Genomic DNA, 24,278 nt, shown 5'->3' with positions numbered 1-24,278 from the left:
ATTATTTAATTTCAAGTCATTTATAATTTATTAGATTTTAGACAACTTCATTTTGCACATTTCTGAATTAGATGGTACAGTTAAATGAACTGATGATAACAGCAAAGAAGAATGCTAGCATGAACTAATAACAAATAAACCTCTTCTTGATTTAAGCTTACTTTTTTGCCCTTAATCATATAGGTGACTAATGAGATTGTCAGGCAGCTGATGGAGCAAAATGGGTTCTTCAATCTGGAGAAACCGGGAGAGTTCACCAATATTGTGGACATTCAGTTTCTGGCAGCTATGATCCATCCAGGAGGAGGCCGTAATGACGTCCCACAGAGACTGAAAAGGCAGTTCTCCATCTTTAACTGTACCCTGCCCTCCAATGCTTCCATTGACAAGATATTTGGTGAGTAAAAAGAGTGCAGTTGAATCCGTATTGATGTATGTATTGAATCAAAACATTTGATTATTGTTAAGGAATGTGTTATCAACACTGACATTGATGATACTACAGTGCCAACTAATTAAAATACCACTAATACTGAAGTGAGAAAAGGACACTAATAATGAAAAGTATATTTTCCTTGCAATTTAAGTCATTAATTGTACTTCCTTGTATGCTAGTATTTGTTGCTATAGTAATGAATTGATAAATGTTAACTCACAATTTAAATCCATGACCCATACAGTATGCACTGCGTGATGTGCTTTGGTCACTTTCCAACAATTCAATTTGACAACTACCTCTAACATCTACCCTATAATATAGGTGTGATTGGTGAGGGCCACTTCTGTGCACGTCGCGGATTCGCCAATGAGGTTCAGAGCACTGTACATCGCTTGGTGTCTCTGACCCGCCGTCTCTGGCAGTTGACCAAGGTCAAGATGCTTCCAACTCCTGCTAAGTTCCACTACATCTTCAACCTGAGGGATCTGTCCAGGGTCTGGCAAGGCATGCTCAATACCAATGCTGAGGTGGTCAACTCTGTCCAGGTCAGAAGATTTAAGTGTGCACTTAACAGGGTGTTTTTGATCTCTAAAATGTCATGCAATTAAGGATGGTTAACATGGCTAGATTTCTACTCGTTAAAATTGCAAAAATATCTTATATAACTAATACACTCAAAATATGCTAGCCTTTGTTCAAATTCACACGACTGCATGTAAATGCAGGTTTTACAGTAACCAGGTTAACGCAGTGCTTTAACATGATTTCTCTCAGTAGTCTTGTTTCTTGTGTGCATCTAACCAGAGAGAGAAGTAACATAGTGTAGTGTGGTGCAGAGTACTTTATGACTACCTGATACATTAAGATATATTTACAGTATTGGAGAGGGACAGAAGAGTTTATTGGAAGGGGAGAATAGAAAATTCTATTGCAATTCATTGCAAACTCAATTCTTGCTGAGGTGGCCAACTCCCTGTTAGTTTGTGGCCTCACTGAATAATTGAATACAATGAAATATCTTCCAGCTCAGGCTGCTCAGAGTCTAGGCAACCATGCTCAACATCCCAGCTGAGGCTGCCAACTCAACTCAGAAGACTTAGACTACACCAGGCAAGACTAGAATAAACTAAACCACTCGAACTGAAATACAAGAGTATAGAAGATAAATAAACTTTCCCAGGATTTTTATTTCATGATGAGGTTTCTGATTATGAAAAATTCCTACAGTCAATACATCTAATCAATGTCTCGCTTGATGGATTTCAGCGTAAGCAAATGATCCAGAGTGTTTCTGCTCAATGCTTTTGTTTTCTCATGTGAATCTTTTTTACGTAGTCATCAAACTCATACAATGATTCCATTAAGGAATAAAACAGTTCCTCCTAATCAGTAGTAATAATGGCTTTGCTCTCTGTGTCTTTGTATGCAATAGAGCTGAATTGGCTAATTCAGTAGCAGCACTCACCTGCCCTGCTTGTTTTGGCTGACAGACTGATGAGAGAATTTCCCCAGCAAAAGCTTTTTGACTGTACCTTGTACCTTGTATTTGAATGAGAGCAATAATACAAAAACATGATTTCCAGGTGCTGCTGGCATTGTGGAGGCATGAGTGCAAACGTGTGATAGCTGACAGATTTACCATGGCTGAGGACGTAGAGTGGTTTGACCAGGCTTTGGCAAAGCTGGTAGAGGAGGAGCTTGGCGAGGAGCAAAAGAACACAGTGGACTATGGACTAGACAGATACTTTGTCGACTTTCTACGAGACGCACCTGAGGCTACAGGTACCGATCAATCAAAAAGACAAAGCACTGGAACATTTCAACAGTGTTGTTCTTGAAATTACAGGAAAGTTGCTTTTGTATTGTAATCATTTTAATGTAAAATGTGATTTTCTCACAGGGGAAGAGCCAGAAGAGTCAGACTTTGATTTGCCCAAGGTGTACGAGCCTATTGAATCGTTTGAGAGTTTAAAGGACCGTCTGAACATGTTCCTGAGCCATTACAATGAGAGCATCAGGGGTACTGACATGGACATGGTCTTCTTTCAGGATGCTATGATACATCTGGTCAAGGTACTCTAAAGATATTTTTTTTAATCATTTAGCCACACTAGTGTGATTAAATTAAAAAAAAATGGGAATATTAGCAAGAATAAATATCACAAGTTTTTTTACATTACATAATAGAATAAAAAGTGTTGTGAAAGGGTAAGTATATAGCCAAACTCTAAACAAACTCAGAGACAGTTTTGAGGCATGGGCATCCCCTTGGAGTCTTGTCTCTTGATTCTTGAGTCTTGTCCCTTTTTGCATTTGAAAGCCCTCAGATGTGCTCAGACAGCCTTCAAGCCCAAAAATATTCTGCCAGTTTTACTTTAGTAAAATGTAATTTGAGGAGCTTTTAAACACTTGTTTGCTTGCACGTGTTTCTCTTGCTTGTTTTATTAATTTTTTTGCCTCCTCTTCTCATTCCCAACTTGTCACACATTTACGCTCCTTTTATTAATCCAGGTTTTGTGTGTATGTTTGGTTTTGTGTGTGTAGGTGTCGAGGATAATCCGGACACCTGGAGGCAATGCCTTGTTGGTGGGTGTTGGGGGTTCAGGCAAACAGAGCCTGACCAGACTGGCCTCATTCATAGCTGGATACAAGATCTTCCAGATTACACTCACACGGTAATGCTCTCATACATTAGGCATATATGCACGCACGCACACAAACACACACGCACTCACACACCTTAATTATAACCTGATAATTTTTAAATATCTACAATCATAAAACTTGTTTTAAAAAGATTGTGGAAAGGCTGTAACACCCAAGGTAATGCCAACCCACAGTTTATTTTGCTCATTATGGTCTGGCAAGGCACACAGTATGCCCAAGACAGCCATTATTTCATGTAGGCTGTAAGAAGGATGATTGACAAGTGCTCTGTTTCACTCTGACAATCAACATGAACACATCCCACACGAATGCTATGCTGGGCTGTCAACGATCATTCTTTTGATTTTTAGAAACATTCCAGCTGCTTTGGAAAAGTCAAATTTCTACTTAATTAACCACCAAAATCAGTTCTGAATGTATTAGAGGCATTGCAGTTAATAAGAGAATCATGCTTTTTTGTATCTTTGTTTCTACAATATATAGTTGTTCACGGCCCATGTGTTTTGAATGATACTGAGTCACTTCATCATTTAAAACTCTGCCCATAGTCTCCTGGTTGGTCTGCCAGGCTAAATTCCCGAGTGGATGTTTTCAAACTGAACTAAGCTCACACTTTGCAAAGCTAACCCCAATGCGCTGCACCATGTATCACTGCAATGCAGTTAATTTCTGTAGAGTACCCTGTAACATGCAATACCATCCATTTTCTATTCAAATTGAGTTAGGAGCCAGCTGTGTTGCGATCACAAATCATTCCATTTTGAATTAGGTTAAACTCTAAATAGTTTTTGTTAATTGTTATGTTTAGCCAAGAGGCTGCAGCTCCTGGTCTCTTTGCAAATATTTTGTAAAAAGAGTATGTTGGTTTTGATTTCATATCTTCAGAGCATAAATATTCCTTCTCAGTTCTTACATTTGAGAAAGATTCATCATTAATCTTTCAGGAGCTGCAATCAAATTAATAAATTGCTGTTACAGGATGTGTTCTGAAAGAAATGGAATCAGATTGATATTTATTGTATAATATCTTTGCAGCTCTGGCCCCTCGTCAATCGAGTCTTCTCTGTGAAACAATATAATTGTTTTTGTGAGACTCTTTTCAGTGCAGTTGATTCATCAGATTAAGAAAAACTCTTCTTTGCTTCAACTGTGTCATTTGTCTCTGCTTACTCTGTCCTACACTGTCTGCCTTATTTTTCATTTTTCTCATGTCTCACTCTGGCCTTTCTCTCGCTCTCCCAACTTGTCAAATGTTTTTCTCCCTCTGTCCCCATGTGCATTTGTCGCCGTCATATTTCGTGTCTGCTCTTTTCCTAACAGATTTTAGTTTTTGGTATTAATATGAATGAGCATTGTGTTTCTCCTCTTGGCTTCACAGCCCTCTCTGGAGAAAACAGGCACCTTGAATTTTTTTTTCTCCTCTGCTTTTTCTTCTATTTCTACACACACAGACAGTTGCCTTTTACGTGCACATCCAGTACAGTTATGTCTTTTTATTGTGCAGACTCAATTCTCTGCAACTTTCTCATTGCTTTCATGTAAACTGTCTCTTTCAACTCATCCTAACTTTGTTACTCTGCTAGTTTTTTGTGTGTGTGCGCATTCAGTTTCTCACCCATGTTTTTATGCGCTTAATTTCACCCATTAATCTTCCACTTTCACACTCTCTTATTTTTTGTCTCCCTCTTTATAATTCATTCAAGTTCACACACGAACACACAAAAACAGATGGAGGCACATTTGAAAACAAGCAACTAGGACATGCTTGCTTCTTCACTACCTTTCAAGCCAGAAATATATCAGTCTGTACCACTTCGATTAATAAAAGCACCCACAACTTGAAAATCCTAATGACACCTTTCAATGTTTGCACACACATAGACGCATACACCCAGCTCCGTTACAAGGCTGTGAGTGATTACATTTTTTGCCCATTCACTGTTTTTATTGCAACACACCATGCAGTATATCCATATTTAAAGACAGGTTTGCAGATAAGTGTTCCAAATAATTTAACCCTAAAAGATTCAAAGGTGTCTTGTGTGATACTTATTTTCATATTGGAGTGAAGCAACATACTGTATACTGTATTTTAGCAATGCACTGAACTTTGCCTGCCACAGGGATGCTACTGCTACTATAAGTGATTTACAATTCACACTGTGATGATGCCCTGAGTTCAAACAGTACATCATTCCTAACACAAACAGCCTCATTCACGTAGTCAAATGTATTCAAACTGTTACACTTATACTGTATACACTCACAAACACACACCCCCACACACAGTTTTCCTTTATATATCTCTTTCTTTCTGTCAATTTTGTTTGGTCTGACAATAGCAGAAACAAGAAAAAAGTAAATATTTATTTTATGCATTTGCCAGTTCATACAACACAGCCAACCTGATGGATGACCTGAAGGGGTTGTACAGAACAGCTGGTCAACATGGCAAAGGCATCAGCTTCATCTTTACTGACAACGAAATCAAAGACGAGTCCTTCCTCGAGTACATGAACAACGTCCTGTCTTCTGGAGAGGTAAAATACATATAAGAAGATATTTAAAAGCAGCTGATATTGCTGGTGTGAGATTCTCAGAGTTCAATTACTGAAGGGCCCTCACAGCAAAAGGCCCCCCTTGGTTTGGTGCTGTTAGGTAGGAACAAACACAGGAATCTGCCTTCTAGCTCACAGTGAACAGACCAGAAATATAGCGTAGGTCAGCAGTGGGCTATGTATATCTTTAAATGTTGGCAGTCAAATGTTTAAATTAATTTCAAAACTGCCAAGCAGGACAAGGGATAAGGGTATCTGCTAAATGAATAGTCCATTGCAGTGCACAGACATGTGCAGTGGACTGTCTCACCTTCTAAATATAAAAAGGTGAAAGCATGAGCAGCTTTCTAGATTAAAGATTAAGTTTTTTAAGCTTTGTTTCAGGAAGATATTGTTGATTTTCAAGATGTTCTGCAGCTGGAGACATAAAGAAGACTGAATAACCTTTGCCATCTTCATTGTTTAATCAGGAGGTCACGTACACATAGCAGGTGCTGATCCAACAGGTCAGCCAGTTTAGGGTCTGACTGACTGGCAAAATGACTGATGCTACTACTATGCCTATATTAAGTGGGTCCTAAAACAATGTGGGTTCAGGATTCAGTACAAGTTAAACCCTGGTCTTCCTCAAAAATCATGCAAATTCTAGGCATGGTTAGTGGGCAGTTATTTGTTACGGTTAATGATTTCAGGTGGGCCAAATGGAGACTCGGAATAAGCACAGAGAGAGCAACTCTTAGAATAAGGTATAGAATAAACCACAGTGCTACAGAATTATTCAGAGAATATTGTATTCAACTAAATATTCCCCTGTGCAAGCTTTATATACATACTGTACATTACCATACATTTTTATATTTAAGTCTTGCTTATCAGTGTAATTTACCAGAGATGTGTAGAGTGTATGAAAAACAGCTCCTATCTTTGGCTAAATACATTAATATGAGTGGTGCAAAAAATATGGATCATCTATTTCTCCCTTTGCACTAATGTTTTTCTCTGATTTCTTATGTTTTCATGAATGTACTGGCACATCTGTGTTTTTATAGCAGTTTTGATTATCAACACAAACACTTTATTATGAGGAAAACCTACTTTGGATACACAAAGCTGTTGCACTGACTCAGATACTTGCATTGACATCATCTAGTTTGTCCAGCATAAAAACCTCAATTATACTTTTTGTTGTGCTGCTGAAACTGACAGCTGGCATTCACCCATGAGTGAAATAAACATTTCATGAACGTGATACCAAGGCAGCAACAGCACAGACCAAGAGAAGAGAAAACCATGCAGTCTCTATCTGGGTTATAAGCAGTGCAGTTTATCTCAATTCAATCAAATTAAAAAGCAAATTGCATTTTCCCTGTCAGTACGATAGCATTTCACAATTATTTTCTCATCGATTTGAATGTAATGAATTGAAGCTGTAACTAACAGAGGAGACAGATACAGCTAGGTCTTCTCCATACTGGAGCACTCTGCATTACAGCTTCAGAATGGCCTTTTCCCTGTATTACTCTGTAACAGCATCAATAGCAGCAGGTAGCTTCAAGGTCAAGTGCCACTGTTTGCACATTCCTCTGCTGCAGTCCCAGAATCATCCACTGTACTGGATCCAGTAGCTGTGGTGTAACTGGGGCAAGAAAAAAACATTTCTCAGCTCTCTAACTTACTGTCCTCTTTACCTTCCTCTTCTCTCTCTTCTTCCTCTTCTCCTTTTACTCTTACATCTTTCCCTGCTCTTTTCCTCCACACCAACTGTTCCACTCATCCTCTTCCTCTCATTGTCTGTTTTCCCAGACTACTTCTTCTGTTTTTCTCCTGTTCTGTCTCTCCATTTTCCCTTGTTGCCCTTCTATTTCCCTTCCTCCATTTGCAATACCTAGTCCTACTCTTCATTGTTGTCCCCTTCCCTTTTCTCCTGGTTATTCATGTGTCTCTAAGCCCCTTCCTTCTCATCCATGTTTCCTTTACATCTCCTCTTCAGATAATCCTTTGTCCTCCTTGCTTGCTCTTCTAATCTATTCTCCTCCTGCCTTCATTTTTCTTTATCTTCTTAACCGCCCTTTCCTCCTCCTTCCTCCTAACTGTCTTGATTCATATTTGAGGACAGTACTACAAAAACACCACAGCAATGACCTTATCACCAACGATGCCATCACAATAAAAAAGGGACCTGTGAATGGTAACTTTAAAGGTGGGTAAGTTGAAAGAGTACTGAGCAAGATCATTCAGGAAACTCTGCCTGGTATAAGCTGATTGGACCAAGAAAATGAATTATTATTTTACACACGCCTAATGTCAAGCTATGTAAATTATATACAGTATCTCGCCCCCAGTTACTTCTCCATCAGGCTACTACTCCTACTGCTGCTCTGTACTGACATTGGAGTCTTGCTGCTTTTTACCCTCCTCTTCCCAGCTCCCACTGCTTGGATGTTTATGTTCTGTGGGGGTATTATGCAGTTCTAATCAAGCAGCAGCAAACTGTAAAAACAGGCCCCTGTTTTTATAACAGCTTCTTATTGCTAAGCATAGCCCATCTTGTACATCTTCTTACATTTTCCAAATTAAAGACTGTGATCACAGATACATTTGAACTGCTTATGTACGCATAGAAGGCAAAGATAATCTTAAGAAGCTCAACATCTACAGAAGAAATGGTGAAATCTTTTTGTTTTTATTAATGTTATACTTTTCTCATCTAAGATTATTTTTTGGGCATTTTGCATTTATTGGAAAGTGATAGCAGCAGATAGAGACCGGAAAGGCAGGAGACAACATACAGCAAACTGCCTTACTGCTGCGGTAACGACTCAGCCTTAATGGTACGCGCTCTACCAGGTGGGCTACCTTGGTGCCCCAGTCTGTAATTTTTGATGCTGTCTGTGAAAAGATGTTTGAAGCAGCATGAGTGATGTTTTTTAAATGATAAAATAACCTACCACTAACAAGGAGACTTTCAGAATTAGATCAGATCAGGAGAGGGGATACTACAGGGGAGAAAATGATTTTCTTAAAAAGGAAATCTTTGATATGAATTGCTGCTTTGCCCCAGACCAGCCTTATGTTGTGCATTGGTTGATTTACACCTGCCATTACACATCACCATCCTCCTCCCCTATACAGGTCCCTTCCCCTCAACTGCAATGATGTGCATCATAGCCATGACAATTATGACTGGCCAGCACTTTAATGGAGAGACAAGTATAAACACTGGACTTTTTTGAGGATTCAATACATGGGATTTTTCCCCCCCTCATTTTTCAGCTTGAATCTAGTAAACAAGTTTTTGTCTCTGCTTCTTCCAATATTACATAAATCTAATCTGGTCGAAATTCCTTTTTTTGAACTTTCCCTTACTCTTACTTCTTTCTCTTCTAGTTTGTGTATGTACTTTTTTGCCTAAGATAAGATAAGATAATTTAATTGCAGAGTGACAGCACCTGCATAACTTGTTGATTCCGATGCATCAAAATTCCAAGTGTATAAAACTGTTCTTTTTCTCTGTCATTTAATTTATGTTTAGTATTTTTTAATATACAACATGGCCCTCAAACAAAAAAATCTTGAAAAAGTTTATCAACATTTAACACCATGCGCAGCCGTTGTTAACAGCCCCGCATGTGCAATTGCTTTTGAAGTGATTTTTGTTCTTATACTTTTCCGTCACCTCCTAATTTTCACCCAATTTTCCCTCAATTCACCTTTTTTGTTTACTACTTCTTATTGACCACTTTCCTCATCTTTTTTTCTTCTATCCCCCTCATTTTCCATCTGCTTGTTCTGTTTTCTAATCTTTCTTTGTTTTCTGTTGCTTTATCTGCCTCATCATGATGGCTTCCCTATCCACCCTCTCTTCCACCTCCTCCCCCCTTCCTCTCCCTCCCTTCCTAAATAACAATTTAAGCACCAGCTGCTTTACCAGGGGACGTAAATAGAAGTGGGAACCAGGGGAGAGTTTGTGTCTGGGTGTTGTTTGTGTGCAGGTGAGAAGTTTGTGTATCGTCTTTGTCTATGTTGCAGAGAGAGAGAGTTTGTGTTAGGATGACTGTGTGAGAGACACAGTGACAGAGATGAGGAACAAAAGAGTGAGTTGTTATTGTGAGGTTGTTGTTTATGTGAGAGTGACCCAGCAGATGGTTGGAGATATGGTGCTTCTAACCACAACACCACATGCTCCCTCAAGACTCTCCCCTGTCTCCGTTACTTTCTCTCTCTCTCTCTCTCTCTGTAACTAGTGATTTAGTGAAAAGGTGCAAAATGCAGTGTGAAAAGATGCAGACCACTATCCCCTGGGTCAAACCTAGACAAAGTGGGTGTGTTAGGTGTGGGAGGATGAGCTGGGTTACAACAAGTGCCTGCAGCTCTATGCCTAACAAATTGAAAAAAAGGTCTAAAAGAAAATTTAACTAGCCTAAGCTACTGAAAGTGAATATAAATTGTATACTTTAATTTTGGTGTTTATAGTAAAGCAGTTTTAGCTTAGAAATTTCTTCATTATTTTTTTTTTTTACACCAACCACATATTAATATAGTAATGGGTCAGAGGAGAGAGTGAGACAAATATCAGAAGTGACAGAAGTTAGAGGGAGGAGTTGGAAAGTTGAGCATTTGATGAAATCTAAACAAAATAAGAAAAGAAAATCACAACACTATTTCAAGGGTTTATTTCTAAATATGTTAAACTGGGGAAATGATTCCATAAGCAATCAATTCCAAATATTGCTAAACTACAGATGATTACCTCGTAATGTTACCGTTTTGATTATGGAAGGCATTTTTTTTTTTCAAATTTCTGTTTGTCTTCTGTGCTAAAAGCTTTGCATGAAAAATTCCACATCTAATTCAGTACTCATTTGCCATCCTAAACATACAATATTTAGATTTGTGTGCTGAGAGAAAATATCTGAAATTCTGTTTGTGTTTCCGTAATCTGAAGTTGAGTTGAAATACTACTACCACAATTACTGCTTACAAAGTGTACATTAAAGAGAAAGGAGACGTCTTAAAATTAAAAATATGAAACGGTTGTGTTCTCTTAATTGATGCAGTCCAACCAGTATTTTTTAGAACAAACATACTGAAAGCACATATATGAAGATGGATTTATAATATAATTTGACTTTAAAGGGTTTGTGTGTTTCTATCCTCAGGTGTCCAACTTATTTGCTCGTGATGAGATTGACGAGATCCTCAGTGATCTCATTCCTGCTATGAAGCGAGAGTTTCCCAGGCGACCACCGACCAATGAAAACCTGTATGAGTACTTCATGTCACGAGTCCGACATAATCTCCACGTTGTTCTTTGCTTCTCGCCTGTTGGGGAAAAGTTCCGCAACCGCGCGTTAAAGTTTCCAGCACTGATATCTGGTTGCACCATGGACTGGTTCAGTCGGTGGCCAAAAGATGCTCTTGTTGCAGGTGCATTTCACAGACAATTTTATTTTTATATTAATATGATCTGCCTATCTAATCGTATCATTTGTTTCCCAATATGTATATAACCCTGTACTCGATCTCATTTAGAGTGGCTGCTGTTACTTTTCTCAGTGCTGTAACATCAGATTAAACTGTGATATTACAACACTCATTTATCACTCAGTCCGCTTGTTAACAATGTGTCCCTTGCGCTTTCTAATTACTGATACAAAATTAGAACTGTTCAAATTGTCTTTGTTAGATAAGGAAATGGCAGCAGTAAATCCCAGCAGCATGACTACAATTTTCTATCATTTGTCTATTATTAATGTCTGTTATTAATCTTATAGGCGTCGCTTCGGAATGTTGTTTAGAAATGCCTTCAACTACACTGATACAGATCATAATTTGATTTTTCATAACCCTACAAATATAATAAGTCTTAATTCTTTCAGCCATTTTAAATCTGCGCAGCTCATTTTGTCCTGAAAAACAGTCTCTTGCAGCACATCCATTGTTAGAATGCCAGTTTGCTTTTAGAAAATGAATTGTGGAAATGTCAATATTATCCATTTATCCCCTGCTCTACCCTTTTGTTTCTGAATGTCTATTCCATATTTTGTTGAGTCAGTCAGAGGAATGACACAGATGTTGTAGTAATACCATGTAACCAATAATCCATAATGTCATTCCTGCTCAGAAAACAATCAATTCGAATATCTTACAGCATGTCATGCTTTAAGAGTATTGAGCAGTAAGGAAGCTTGAATTTATTTATGTTTACAATTGCCAATCTGGTTTCTGTAACCAATATCCACTCTCCTCTCTCTGTATTTTTCTCCACTTAATTCTGCTCTTTCTCTCCTTCAGTTTCGGAGCACTTCCTGTCAGTCTATGACATCGACTGCTCAGCCCAGGTTAAAAGTGAGGTAGTCCAGTGCATGGGTTCCTTCCAGGATGGCGTGGCAGAGAAGTGTGTGGACTACTTCCAGAGGTACAGTATTTTATTAAACATGTCTACTAGGCAGCAATCCACCCTTGAACAAAATCAACATGTTATTCAAGTTTAATAAATATTGTTAGTAGTACAAAAAGATGTCCTTCCGAAATATATTCCAAAAATGTATATTTTCTTCATTTTATTATTTTTCTTTGGGGGGGGGGGGCATTTTATGACTTTATTAGAGAGCTTATAGTGGAAAGATGACAGGAAATTAGGGTAGAAAGAGATGGGGAATGACATTCAGCAGCTGGACACGAAATGGGGGCATTCCTGTTCATGGTCAGCGCCCTAACAAGTAGCCCACCAGGATGAGCCAAAATGTTTCTCTTAATATAGCAGTTGTTTTAGACACACCAGAGGAATTTCTTTTAGAAAATCTTTCAGCACAAAAGTACGAATAATTGGGTAAAAAAAGGTTCTACTAAATGGGTTTAAAGGTTAAAGCTGGAGTGGGGAACTTTTATCTCCCCCTTCTGGCAGTGAGAGTAATTACACAAACACTGTCAACACGGGCTTATGATGTATGCCTACAGTGCTCGCCCCATGCTCGTGTTTAGAAATAGTTACAAAAATACAGAGACATTTCCACAATTCCAAGACAACAATCCATTATTTAGGTAGGGTAAATGTAATAGCTATAGCCTACTCCAAATATTTTACCAACCTGTCCAAGAGCAGTAACGTGACATCTGTGGGTGCATCCGAAGTCTCTTAATTGCATCCACGTTTCCCTCACTTGCCATTCGAGAAGCGAGGAAACGAAGAAATGCGCTTTAAGAGAAATGAGACATCCATTCCTCTGAAGCTTCATGTGAAGTGCCGTCTATTTCTGATGATGGCAGCAGCTGATCACAGCTGGATCAGCTGTCAGTCGGCTTTAACAGCTATAGAGACTTTTGATGAAGTTTGTGTCTGCATACATGTACTGTGCTAATACTTATAAAGCACACAGTTATCACTGCTAGAGCAGCTGTGTACTGTGTCCTGCTCAGAGGCACAGGAATAATTTTTACTGGCAGAATGCCTTCATATTATTTAGTCCTATTCATTATTCACATATGTATTTATTGATATTCTGATTGTCAATTCATTATTGAATGACCCAGAATATGATAACTATGGTGCCTCTGAACATTATTTATTTATTGAAATTATTTATTAGGCTAAATGTTTCATTGAAAAATTTCATTATGTAACGCCGTGTCCTAACTGAATGCAAGCAAATACAACAAATACAACACCGAGATTTCTGAGATTGGGCTGTACAGCTGGAGAAAGGGACCTTGGAAGCTAAGCTATCTGAAGCAACAATAAGGATCTCAGTCTTATCGGCGTTGAGCTGTAAAAAGTTGTTAGCCATACAGTCCTTATTGGCAGTCAGACAATTGTGCAAAATGATCAGTTTGTCAGTCTCATCAGGCTTAAAAGAGACATACAGCTGGATATCATCAGGGTAACAGTTATAAGAGATACCTTTTAAATGTGCTAATGATATTACCTAAGGGAAGCATATACAAAGAATATGTTATAGGGCCCAAGACAGAACCCTGAGGCACACCACAGGAAAGAGCAGCGGTTTCAGACCTGTAGTGACCAAGCAACACAGAAAAACTCCTATCCGAGAGACAGAAGGAGAACCAGTCCTGTGTGCTCCCAGAGACACCCACCTAAGCCTTTCAGTTAGGATGCTGTGATCTACCGTATCAAAAGCTGCACTAAGATCCAGCACCACCAAAACAGAGCATTCCCCCACATCAGAAGACATCATTATGTCATTGGAAACCCTGAGAAGAGCTGTTGTGTTCAGTCAAGACGGCAGTGAGCTGTTTGGCAACAACTTTTCTAAAATAATTTAAATAAAAGGCAGCTTTGATATAGGCCTATAGTTTTTGGGAACGGATGGATCAAGGTTAGTTTTTTTCAGAAGAGGCTGAAGAACTGCATGTTTAAAATAAGCTGGGACACAACCAGCTTTCAGGGAGCTATTTATAATAGAGACTAGGCATAGACCAATAGACTCAAGTACATTTTTGAGCATGGAAGTTGGTAAAATATCTACAGGGCTTGACGAAGGTTTCATACTGCCCACCAGATCAATGAGGTCTTGCAGGGAAATAAGAGCGAAGCACTCCAAAATTGATGGCCAAGTTGGATAATCAGAAAATGGAGCAGACAAGGGGATGATACTAGCCCTGACATCTCTAATCTTATCCACAAAGAAAGAGAGAAAGTTACTGCAGTCATGATTTGAAAAGACAGGCACATCTGGAGGTGCAGGAGTGACAATATTGTTGATTGTGTCAAACAGGACTTGAGGGTTGCGTTTGCTGGAGGAAATTAGGATTGCAAAGTAAAAAGCCCTCGCATCCTTAACCATGTTGTTAAACTCACCTAAGAGGTCTTTGTTATAGAGATGGAAGGAGGAACAGAACACATTTATGGTCAGTAACATGCAAATCCTTAGGGAAAATAGTCAATATTTAAACCAAACGTAAAAACAAGGTCCAAGGTATGACCCGTTATGTGTGTGGGACTAGACACATGCTGAATAAAATTACAGGATTCAGTGACATTAAGAAAATCAGCAGCAAACCACAGCTAGTCCTCCACCCCAGCCTGAGGTCCTGGGACTGCTAATAAAACTACAATCCGGCGGGCACAGTCCGATTAGGGGGCCATATTTCATGCTCCTCTACCAAGTCTCTGTCAGAAACAGGAAATTCAAGCGTTTGTAAGTGGAAACATTGTTCAGTATAAAGGACTTGTTTGCAATGGAGCGAGCATTTATCAGCACCATCCTGAGGGGCACACACACACTGCTAGCAACAGCAGGGGCCCGAGCCAAGGGGCGCAGGTATTGAGGGGTGATCCGCCGCGTACAGTGGAACGTATCATAGGGAAGTTAACTGGTGAAGGTGTAAGTGCCAGGGGAGGACAGTAGGGGGTCTAGTGCTGGAAACAGTGGCCTGGAAAGAAACCAGAGAGGGAGATTCCGAGATGTGTGTATGGAGTGTAAACAGTCATTCACGTGGAGAAAACACATTGCATGCAATTAGGAAACGGTGTAACTCATATCAAACCTGACGCTCAGGAATTATCAACCTCACATGTGACTGAATGGAAATTATGATAAATTATGTAAAAAGTGTTTCTTGCTGACAGACAGACTCTCCTACTCTCTCTGACTTGAATTGTATCCATAATAAAAGTTAATGGGGGAAATAACATATGAAATGAAAAATCTTTCTAATAAATGAAGAAAGTTATTTGTGGTCCTTTTGTTCAGACCTACAATTAACACACATTTTTAACTAGATGGTGAATCAGAAAATACATCAAATATAAAATTTGGAAGTGATACAGTTGAGTTTAATTTGTCTTTGTCTTAATCTGTCTTCACTCCGATATGAAACTCCAGCGATGGTGTGATTTATCAGATCAGTACGATCAACTGCAGCATCCAGTCAATAACTGATATCCAAGGGGGCATGTCGGTCAGTAAAAGACTTCCGTGAAGTCTGCTCTTGTCTCTCTTCACATATCGCTCCTCAGAGATCCCTCCTCGATTCTCGCTCCTCAGAGTACAAATATGAGACTTGGGACGGCCTTCAAGATGGTGGAGCAGAACGACTTCTGGTTCAAGTGAGGAGCTAGGAAATAAGAGACTTGGGATGCACCGGGTCTGCCCTCAGTGACTTCTCTCAGTGCTCTCCAACAAGGAAAAGCTAAAGCTACGGCAATAGTTATCCGTGTTTGTCCTTGTGGTCGATCGCTTTCTTTTTTTGACTGTAATCCTTCCTCTGAATGCTGAGTTTCTTTTTTTATCTGGAGCATCAGAAACTTTTTTTTTTATATACAGTCTATGGTTTCACTCCTAGTTGCTGTAGCCTACTCTGTCGATATGGTTGCTCCAGAGCCATGTAGAGATAAAGTGGCTTCATTGGCATGACTGCATACAATACAACGTTGCCAATGCATATTAACACAAACTATACAATCATAATAAACAAAATAAATAATCCTAAACATTTTTTATTTTTTTTAAAAAGGTCCATTGGAGAGAATGTTTATCAGCAATGACTGATCGCGGAGTTCTCTACATGGCTCTGGGTTGCTCCCTGCTTCCGCTCTGGCAAACCAATCATTGCTGGTTGGCGTAAAATGCATCATTACCAGTGCGCCAGATTTAAAAACTAACTAAAACCTGGCGGTGATAGGCTTAATCAGCATTGTGCGAACTCGTCTGCCAAGGGCTTGAATGTAACGAACGTTCATTTATATATAAAAGTCCCGTACTCTAGCTTTAAGGTTAAAACATTGTACAAATGATTTTCCTACTTTTTAATATGACATGAAATTAACCTAATATAATCTAATTTGAATCTAGATACCGACGGTCCACCCACGTCACGCCCAAGTCCTACCTGTCCTTCATTCAGGGCTACAAGAGCATCTATATGGAAAAGAGGTCTGAAGTCCACACCCTGGCCAACAGGTAAAAAGACTTAAAGGATAAAGTTAAATATGTGTATTTTATTTTATTATCACTTTTTAGCCTTTGTAGGATTTAATCCTGAATTTCCCCTCTGGGGATTAATAAAGGTTTATCTTAAGATGGCTTTCATTCCACCTTAGAATCAGTAACTGCTGCATATACTACATGTCTACATCTCGTCAAAAATATTTAGGAAGTTAAGATACATTTTAGTATTTCTCCTGTTTTAGGATGAACACTGGTCTCCAGAAGCTGAAGGAGGCATCAGAGTCTGTAGCAGCACTCAGCAAGGAGCTGGAGGTGAAAGAGAAGGAGCTACAGGTTGCCAATGACAAGGCTGATATGGTAGGTTTCAAGCAGGAGAGCGTTTTTCTTTGTGTTGGGGTGTGTGTGTCTTTAGGTTCAGACAGTGTCTCTAGATATACATACTCTATGCTTTCCAACAGTTGGCTGTTGGCTTGCACTGATTTTAAATAAATACATTTAAAATAAATCAAGTTGATACGTTGGATAATGTCTTGAACTGGCAATGCCACACTGATGTGTGTGTGTGTGTGTGAGAGAGTATGTGTCTGTGTATTTTCTGGACATGAATATTTGTTATTTTGGTCATTCATAGTTATATTTTTTTGTAGGTGTATGTGCAGGTAAGTGTGGATTTGAATGAACAGCAGTCAAATTAATGCTGTGCCTCAGGATGAATGAATTAAGTACTGTAGATGACTGGACTAGTCACTAATAAAGTTTCACAAATATTTAGACATTAAATAGAGAATAAATAGAGGGTTACATTCCTTCTCATTGCTGGGATTTGTTTTAATATGCTTGAGGATCTGTATGTATGTATGTTTATTATCATCATTCTTGTCCATGTCGACATTGCTGTGTGGTAATGTGTTTTCTTTGAGTGATAACTGACATTAAAATTTTATACCGCAGTGTTAACAAACAAGTGATAACAAAATAAACATGAGGTTGCCAGTTGTTTTTGTTTTGTTGATATTAAAGACGGGTTAAAAGTTGAGATTGCATTGATTCATAGTCATGTTTATTTTTTCCTTGCATACACCCAGGTATTGAAGGAGGTGACAGTAAAAGCCCAGGCAGCAGAGCGAGTGAAGGTGGAGGTGCAGAAAGTAAAGGACAAGGCCCAGGCCATTGTAGACAGCATCTCAGCTGATAAGGCCATCGCTGAGGAGAAACTTGAAGCTGCCCGGCCGGCTCTCCAGGAAGCAGAGGCTGCACTGCAGGTATGGGACTTAGAGTTGAGGAGACACTTGAGGACCATAAATTCAGCATTTCTGTTCCTATTTGCCTTAGGTGGACAGATTAGAGTCCAAACTTGTTTTGTAAGAAAAAGTTAAAGAATGATAGACTGCCCACACAAAGTATTTATACTAATTTATATCTTCTCATCTTGACTGCTGTGACTCTCTATACTTTGGTACTGATGCATCTTTATCTTGCCTTCAGGTGGTCTAAAATGCTGCTTTTAACAGGCCTGTTGTTACCTCAGTTCCTGCATCACTTTACTGGTTCCCAGGTTATTTTACAGTTGAATTGAAAATACCATTGTTTCTCTAGAAAGCACTGCATGCTCTTGCTGCATGATCTCCTATCCCAATACTGTACAGCTAGACACCCAAGGTCCTCTGAGACTGTATGAATGTCTGTATGGTCCCAGATTGAAGAAAAAGTTATATGATGACAGAGGTTTGTCATTAGCTGCACCAAAATTATGGAGCTCTCTCCATCTTTATAATCAATTATTCCAGTCCATTGATACCTTTTTAAGAAGCACTTTGAGTCACTGCCTTTTAATTGTATTTGATTTCTCACTGTATGCCTGCTGGTGGGAGTATGACTTTTGGTTGAATACATCTTTTCTTGGTTGTCTGCTTCATATATTTTATTCTCTATCCATCATATATTTTCATCTCTGTCCATCACTATCATGTAAAACACTTTGGATCAGCTGTGAGTAAAGTTGACTTGTGACAGATGCAAGATTACAAGCCAAGACCCCAAAAGCCTAATTGTGGTCAAGTTAATTTACACACAAATTAACACAGTTAATATATTGATGAATTCCTATGAATAGTTTGAATATAGTATTTGTATGGTTGTATTTTCATGTTGCTCTTCTACTGACATTGACCACTATCTTTCAAGTCTACTGTATCATGCAGTGCCGCGCCTCATGACGTTCCCTGCTACCCCTATATACTGTATGTATACTAAGTTTGCCCTAAAAGATAGCCTGAGGGTTATAAATTGTCAGTAAACTGTGTTGGAGCAGTTTATTGTGCTCCTCTGTGTGGTTTAATGTCTCTCCCACCAATATGTTTCTTGCTCTCTCACTTTGTGTTACCTCAGGGTGCTACTTAGAGCTCTCTGTGACTTGTTGTGTATAGCTGCATGCAGGGTTTGCCTACAGCCTTTCCACCGTGGTGTGTGTGAATGTGTGTAACAGTGGGTGTGTCTAAAGTTAGCATGGTGCTCTGCGGCCTGGAGCTGCGTTGTAATTAAAGCTGTCCTCCTGGGTAGATGGTTGCATACAGATCTCCAATGGCAGGTCCCTGATTAGAATTTATATCTTATATTTCCAAACAGGCAACCCTTGGGCAACACGTTTGGAATGATGATCACGCATTTTGATCACGTATTTTTCAAGTGCAATAGGGGGTTTTAAATAGAGATGTGGTGCACACAACTAGAACTAAAGACATCTTGCCTTTCATTCAAGAGGCTTCTTCACTTCTACTGGTTGACGTTGAGAGATTGAGGCATTTACTATGACCTTCAGTGGGTCATTCACACCACAATGTAACTGAAAATCATTAAGGTTACTGTCAACTTGACATAGATGGATGGTTGATATGAAGCTACGTAGACAGTGTACAGTTTTGTTTACGTGTACATTTTCTATAGTTGACTCCATTACTTCAAGTTCCCCTTGAAAAATAAACTTAGTATACTCTACTTAGTATTTGTTTCTTAGATTTAGCTCTTAATCAACACAAGCATACAACAATGAGTATTCATAGAAACAAAATTACAACCAATTAATTCAAGACTGCAGCTCAGCTTAGCCTGCCTAGTCTTGTTGGATTTAGGATGCACATAGTGTAATTTGGATTGCTCTCAATCATGGTCTTGTATTTGTTTGATTATGAGTATATAAAAAGTAGGAAGATTCTTCATTTATTTGATTGTATGAAATGGTTATCATGTTTTCACACTGTACGTCCAGGTTTGACTTGTCTAAAGGACCAGGTAAAATATATCACTAGAATAGTATTGCCATGACATTAGTTAACTGAGCTCAGAGAACAAAGAATTATGCTGTTGTGTGACACAGTATTAAATTGTTTACTTTCATGTTAAACTACTGTGACTAATATATGGTTGCAAGGAGAAAAGGAAGTGGTGGACAAAAGGCAGCATAACCCCTTTGGGTCATCTACTTGACAACTGTGAACAGTAAAAAAACAACAACATTTTTTATGTAAAATTATGTGTAGTGTGTAAAAATCAAAGGTAGGAAATTAAGGAATCGTTCTAGAAATGAGCAATTTGGTAATTAAAACATTCTAGTTTCAATAGTCCCCTTCATGCAAAGGAACCTGCACAAAGCTGATTAGCTATTTGTGATCAAGCAAGACATTTTCGTTTTACCTAGGATTTTGTTAAGCTAAAATGAATGAATTTGAGGTTACCTTATTGAGACATTTTCATGAAAAGCATGGAGAGAAGAGGAGTTAGTGGAAGTAGAAGATAAACCAGACTGTCTGCGAGGCAGACTCTCTAGGAGATTCACACTACACTGCTGATATAACAGAGTGGAAATGGAGCAGGGTGGAGAGGGCAGAAACGAGGAAAGTGCAAAAAGGAGAAGAGATGAGACGAGCAGGCAGGGGACCTGGTGAAGAAACAACTCTCACTGAGACATTTTCTTTACTCTCCTGCCGACATTTTAATCAGTCCCTTTAAGTAATTCTCTGCCCCTCTCTGCAGAACTCCCATCATTCTGTTGGAGTTTTTACTAAACAATCTTCATGCTTTCTTTATTTCCCTCTATCTCTCCTCATCAATGCTTTGGTTGTATTTCCTCTGTATACTTCCTCTGCTTAATTTTCTGAAACTGCTGCATTGTGTACAATTTCCTTTATATGTCCTATCATAGAAAGATGTAATATTAAAAACAAATTACTTTATTATTTGTTCTCATCTCAGTTAATTGTCTCTCCGCTCACTTTTATAGCACACCCTGTGTATGTCCAATATGTTTGCCTACTAAAATCCTCTTTCTCTATTTACTTCTCCCTCCCACTCATGTCCTGTCCTCCCATGTGTACAGATGGGCACAGAGAGTAATTATAATATAAAGCTGCTATATGACAACACAACACCTTAAATGGCATCCTGACAGTTGGTTTATCATGATGGGCAAGTGTAATTGCTTTACTTGTTTTATTGGTTGTGGTGTTCTGAATTTGCTGTAAAATGCAAAAAAAAAGGGCTAATGTTAAGCCATGTTGTCCTTATTTTCAATTCATAACAACAAGCTAAACATTAAACATTCAGATATAGTCAAAAATCTTCTTTTCTCTGTACCCACTCAGACAATCAAGCCATCAGACATTGCCACTGTACGAACACTTGGTCGTCCTCCCCACCTCATCATGCGGATAATGGACTGCGTGCTGCTGCTCTTCCAGAGGCGGGTCAACACAGTGAGGATTGACCCAGAGAAGAACTGCAACATGCCATCATGGCAGGAGTCCCTAAAACTCATGACAGCCGGAAACTTCCTGGGCAGCCTGCAGGTACATTCACTAATTTATGCAGTTGAGATTGAAGTAAGGTATAGATGCTGCAGAGGGCTTGCCCACATATGCCCTAAACCAAATGATTTGGGAGATAGTTATTTACCATATTAAACATGAAAAAAGAGGCTCATTCCCGGCTCTTCCATAACAATTATAAGTTACAATGTAATGTTGTGAATTAAATCAGAAAACATAAGACTATAATATTGTGTTGGTGGGTATTTACCAAAATAAATGCAGAAAATAACTATAATATAGACTTTTCAATAATATCCTAATGTAATGTATCCTGATCCAAGATGCTACAAGTGTTGCTTAGGTGTGTTTCAATATGCAGCAGAATCACTGCCTGTAGCTCAACTAAGCAATAAATTGTATACTTTTTATGCTCACTGATATTATACTCACTTTTGAATGGTTAAAATGAGCTGCTGTTGTTATAGTTACCTATTCTATTTAGGGAATGGCGTTGGCCTCCATGCAGTCTCAATCCTGCAGGCAACAATCACAAAGCATGTCAAAGTACCACGATATTAGGTATTTAACTGTTTGTAACAATAATAATACTAATATATAATAAAAAGGCCAAGGTGGCCTGATTAAATCAGAATAATGTGTAAAATAGGCAAAATCAGTGTGAAGACATCTAATGGTCTTGGATTTCAGTCCTCAAATTTGAATCTACAGCTTTCTTAGATTTGCCTCAACTTGTTTGACTTTTACTCCCCTCTCATTGTTACATGTTTCTGTCTACTCATCACTCTCACTGTCTTCTGTTGTTTCTGTCTCATCTCTCTTGTCACCCAACGCCACCTCACCAGGTCTTTTATCTTATCTTGTGCACATTCTGTATGTTGTCTTTTATCTTTTTGCATCCTTGCATTTTTCTGTATGTCTCTTTCTTTTTCATTCACTCTTGTACAATCTTTTTTTCCTCCTCTATGTTGTGTTCCTCCTAGATTTATCTGTCCCTCATTTCTGCTTCTGAGCTGCTCTGCCTTGTCTTTTTCCTCTTTCTCTTTATACTTTGTCTCGGTCTCCCACCCCACCTGTCTTTCCTTTTTTCCCCATCATTTCCTCTGCAGCTTTCACTACCTGCTCTGCTTTCTGTCTTTGTTTTCCTCAATCATCACAGCTCCATTTATCAATTTTCTCCTTCTTTTTCTCTAATTTCATGTCATTTTACATTCTTTGTTTTTAAGTAACAAAAAAAAAAACATTCTACCTCTGAGTTATATGTGTGGTAAATATTTACATTCTTTGTGTACTGTCTGAAATAAGTCTTGTTTTCTTTCATTCAAATCATGCCCCCCCCCTTCACTTTTTCTACCCCTCTTTTTCCCAACTTGCAGCAATTCCCCAAAGACACCATTAATGAGGAAATGGTGGAGATGCTGCAGCCTTATTTTGACATGCCCGACTACAACATTGAAACAGCCAAGAGGGTGTGCGGCAATGTGGCCGGCCTTGCATCTTGGACAAAAGCTATGGCCTCCTTCTTCTCCATTAACAAGGAGGTCTTACCCTTGAAGGTACATTTAAATTGTAACACACATTGTGATGCACTTGCCATCATCACCCCAATAAACACATAACAGCAGCACAAGCGCACACACACACACACACACACACACACACACACACACACAAACTTGCACACACACTCTCTGGGCAAAGTCCATGGGCTCCAACTCTTCCACTCTGATGAATGGAACACTTACGGTGGAGGAGAGTGGTTGTTTTTTTTTCTGCAAAAAAGCCCCAAGCTACAGAAACAGCACAAACTGTCTCTGATATGAAAAAGATTTATTCATATTCCCACATTTTGGCAGCAACAATTTGCTGATGGTGCAGGCAATAGAAATGCCCCAAAAGTTCAGACAGATGGAGAGAGAATTAGGCATTAATTCATTGATCATGAACAAAAATAAATAAAAATTATAAAATTGGATGCATCTCAAGTCAAGTTCCCATGGCCTATTTGAATCTAATCCTGTTAACTCATTGTACCAGTCACAAAGCAGAGTCCTGACTGGGATAAAGAACATATTAATTATTATCTGGCAATTTAGATCAGCCCTATAGGGTGGAAAAATAGTTTGGTTGCTGTGTGTGAGTGTACAGCAGAAGATCATAACTTACTCATCTTCATCTAATACTTTGGTCAGTATTTTGTTTGTTCATTGGAACATATTATTTGCTAGTGTGGTTCTTGCATCAGCAAAAGATAAAAAGTCACACCAATGTAAAGATTTTAAATAAACAAACTTTTAAACCTTCAGTAGGGGCTGTGTTTGCATCTAAGTGACTGATGTATCTTTTTTTACAGTCAAGTTGCACTAATTAATTGCTTCTTTGCACCGGCATGTCACTTTTTCTGGCAGTATGTCTTTCTTTTTCCATGAAATTATTAATTACATACACACAGCAGAAGGTTGCAGAGCTGAATACTCTGTACAACACAATCCTTGATTAATAAGGCACGGCACCACACGCGCACACACACACTAACACACACACACACACAACTCCTCGCTAAACCCAGTGATTTCATGCAACTGTCCCAAATCCTTATTCATTTATTTTTTTGTAGTTCGTCTTCCTGCCAGTGCAGTCTGTGGATGTGTGATGCATGACGATCATTTAAAAGCTTCGACTCGCAGTTTGTGATCACTAAAACTTTGCCTGATGATCACCTCCGCTTTCCCTTCTGTTATTGTGTTGTTCTTTTTTTACCTGATGTCCTTCCCGCCTTGTTACCAGGTCTCATTTTCCTACTTATTTTATCCTCTGCCACATCTAATTTTCTCCATCTTGTCTGCACCTTTATGTCTCTGCTCACCCCTGGTTTCATTTTCAA

The 24,278-nt window shown here is 38.8% G+C and overlaps 1 protein-coding gene across 6 annotated transcripts in view; it reads left to right on the top strand.

Moving 5' to 3' along the window:
• dnah5 (dynein, axonemal, heavy chain 5) overlaps positions 1-24,278 on the top strand; it is a 109,552-nt gene that overhangs the window by 51,399 nt on the left and 33,875 nt on the right. For all 6 annotated transcript variants that reach the window (XM_044207868.1, XM_044207866.1, XM_044207869.1 and 3 more), the window contains 13 exons: positions 184-397; positions 761-984; positions 2,023-2,221; positions 2,340-2,512; positions 2,984-3,114; positions 5,493-5,646; positions 10,824-11,091; positions 11,959-12,082; positions 16,479-16,586; positions 16,817-16,931; positions 17,660-17,836; positions 21,212-21,415; positions 22,771-22,950. In XM_044207868.1, the coding sequence (XP_044063803.1) occupies positions 184-397; positions 761-984; positions 2,023-2,221; positions 2,340-2,512; positions 2,984-3,114; positions 5,493-5,646; positions 10,824-11,091; positions 11,959-12,082; positions 16,479-16,586; positions 16,817-16,931; positions 17,660-17,836; positions 21,212-21,415; positions 22,771-22,950 (2,271 nt within the window). The remainder of the gene's footprint in view (positions 1-183; positions 398-760; positions 985-2,022; positions 2,222-2,339; positions 2,513-2,983; positions 3,115-5,492; positions 5,647-10,823; positions 11,092-11,958; positions 12,083-16,478; positions 16,587-16,816; positions 16,932-17,659; positions 17,837-21,211; positions 21,416-22,770; positions 22,951-24,278) is intronic.

The sequence above is a fragment of the Siniperca chuatsi genome, linkage group LG9 (assembly GCF_020085105.1).
Source record: "Siniperca chuatsi isolate FFG_IHB_CAS linkage group LG9, ASM2008510v1, whole genome shotgun sequence".
Classification (NCBI taxonomy): Eukaryota; Metazoa; Chordata; class Actinopteri; order Centrarchiformes; family Sinipercidae; genus Siniperca; species Siniperca chuatsi.
Note: the sequence above shows the minus strand (reverse complement) of the source record. Positions and strands in the feature narration are given on the sequence as shown.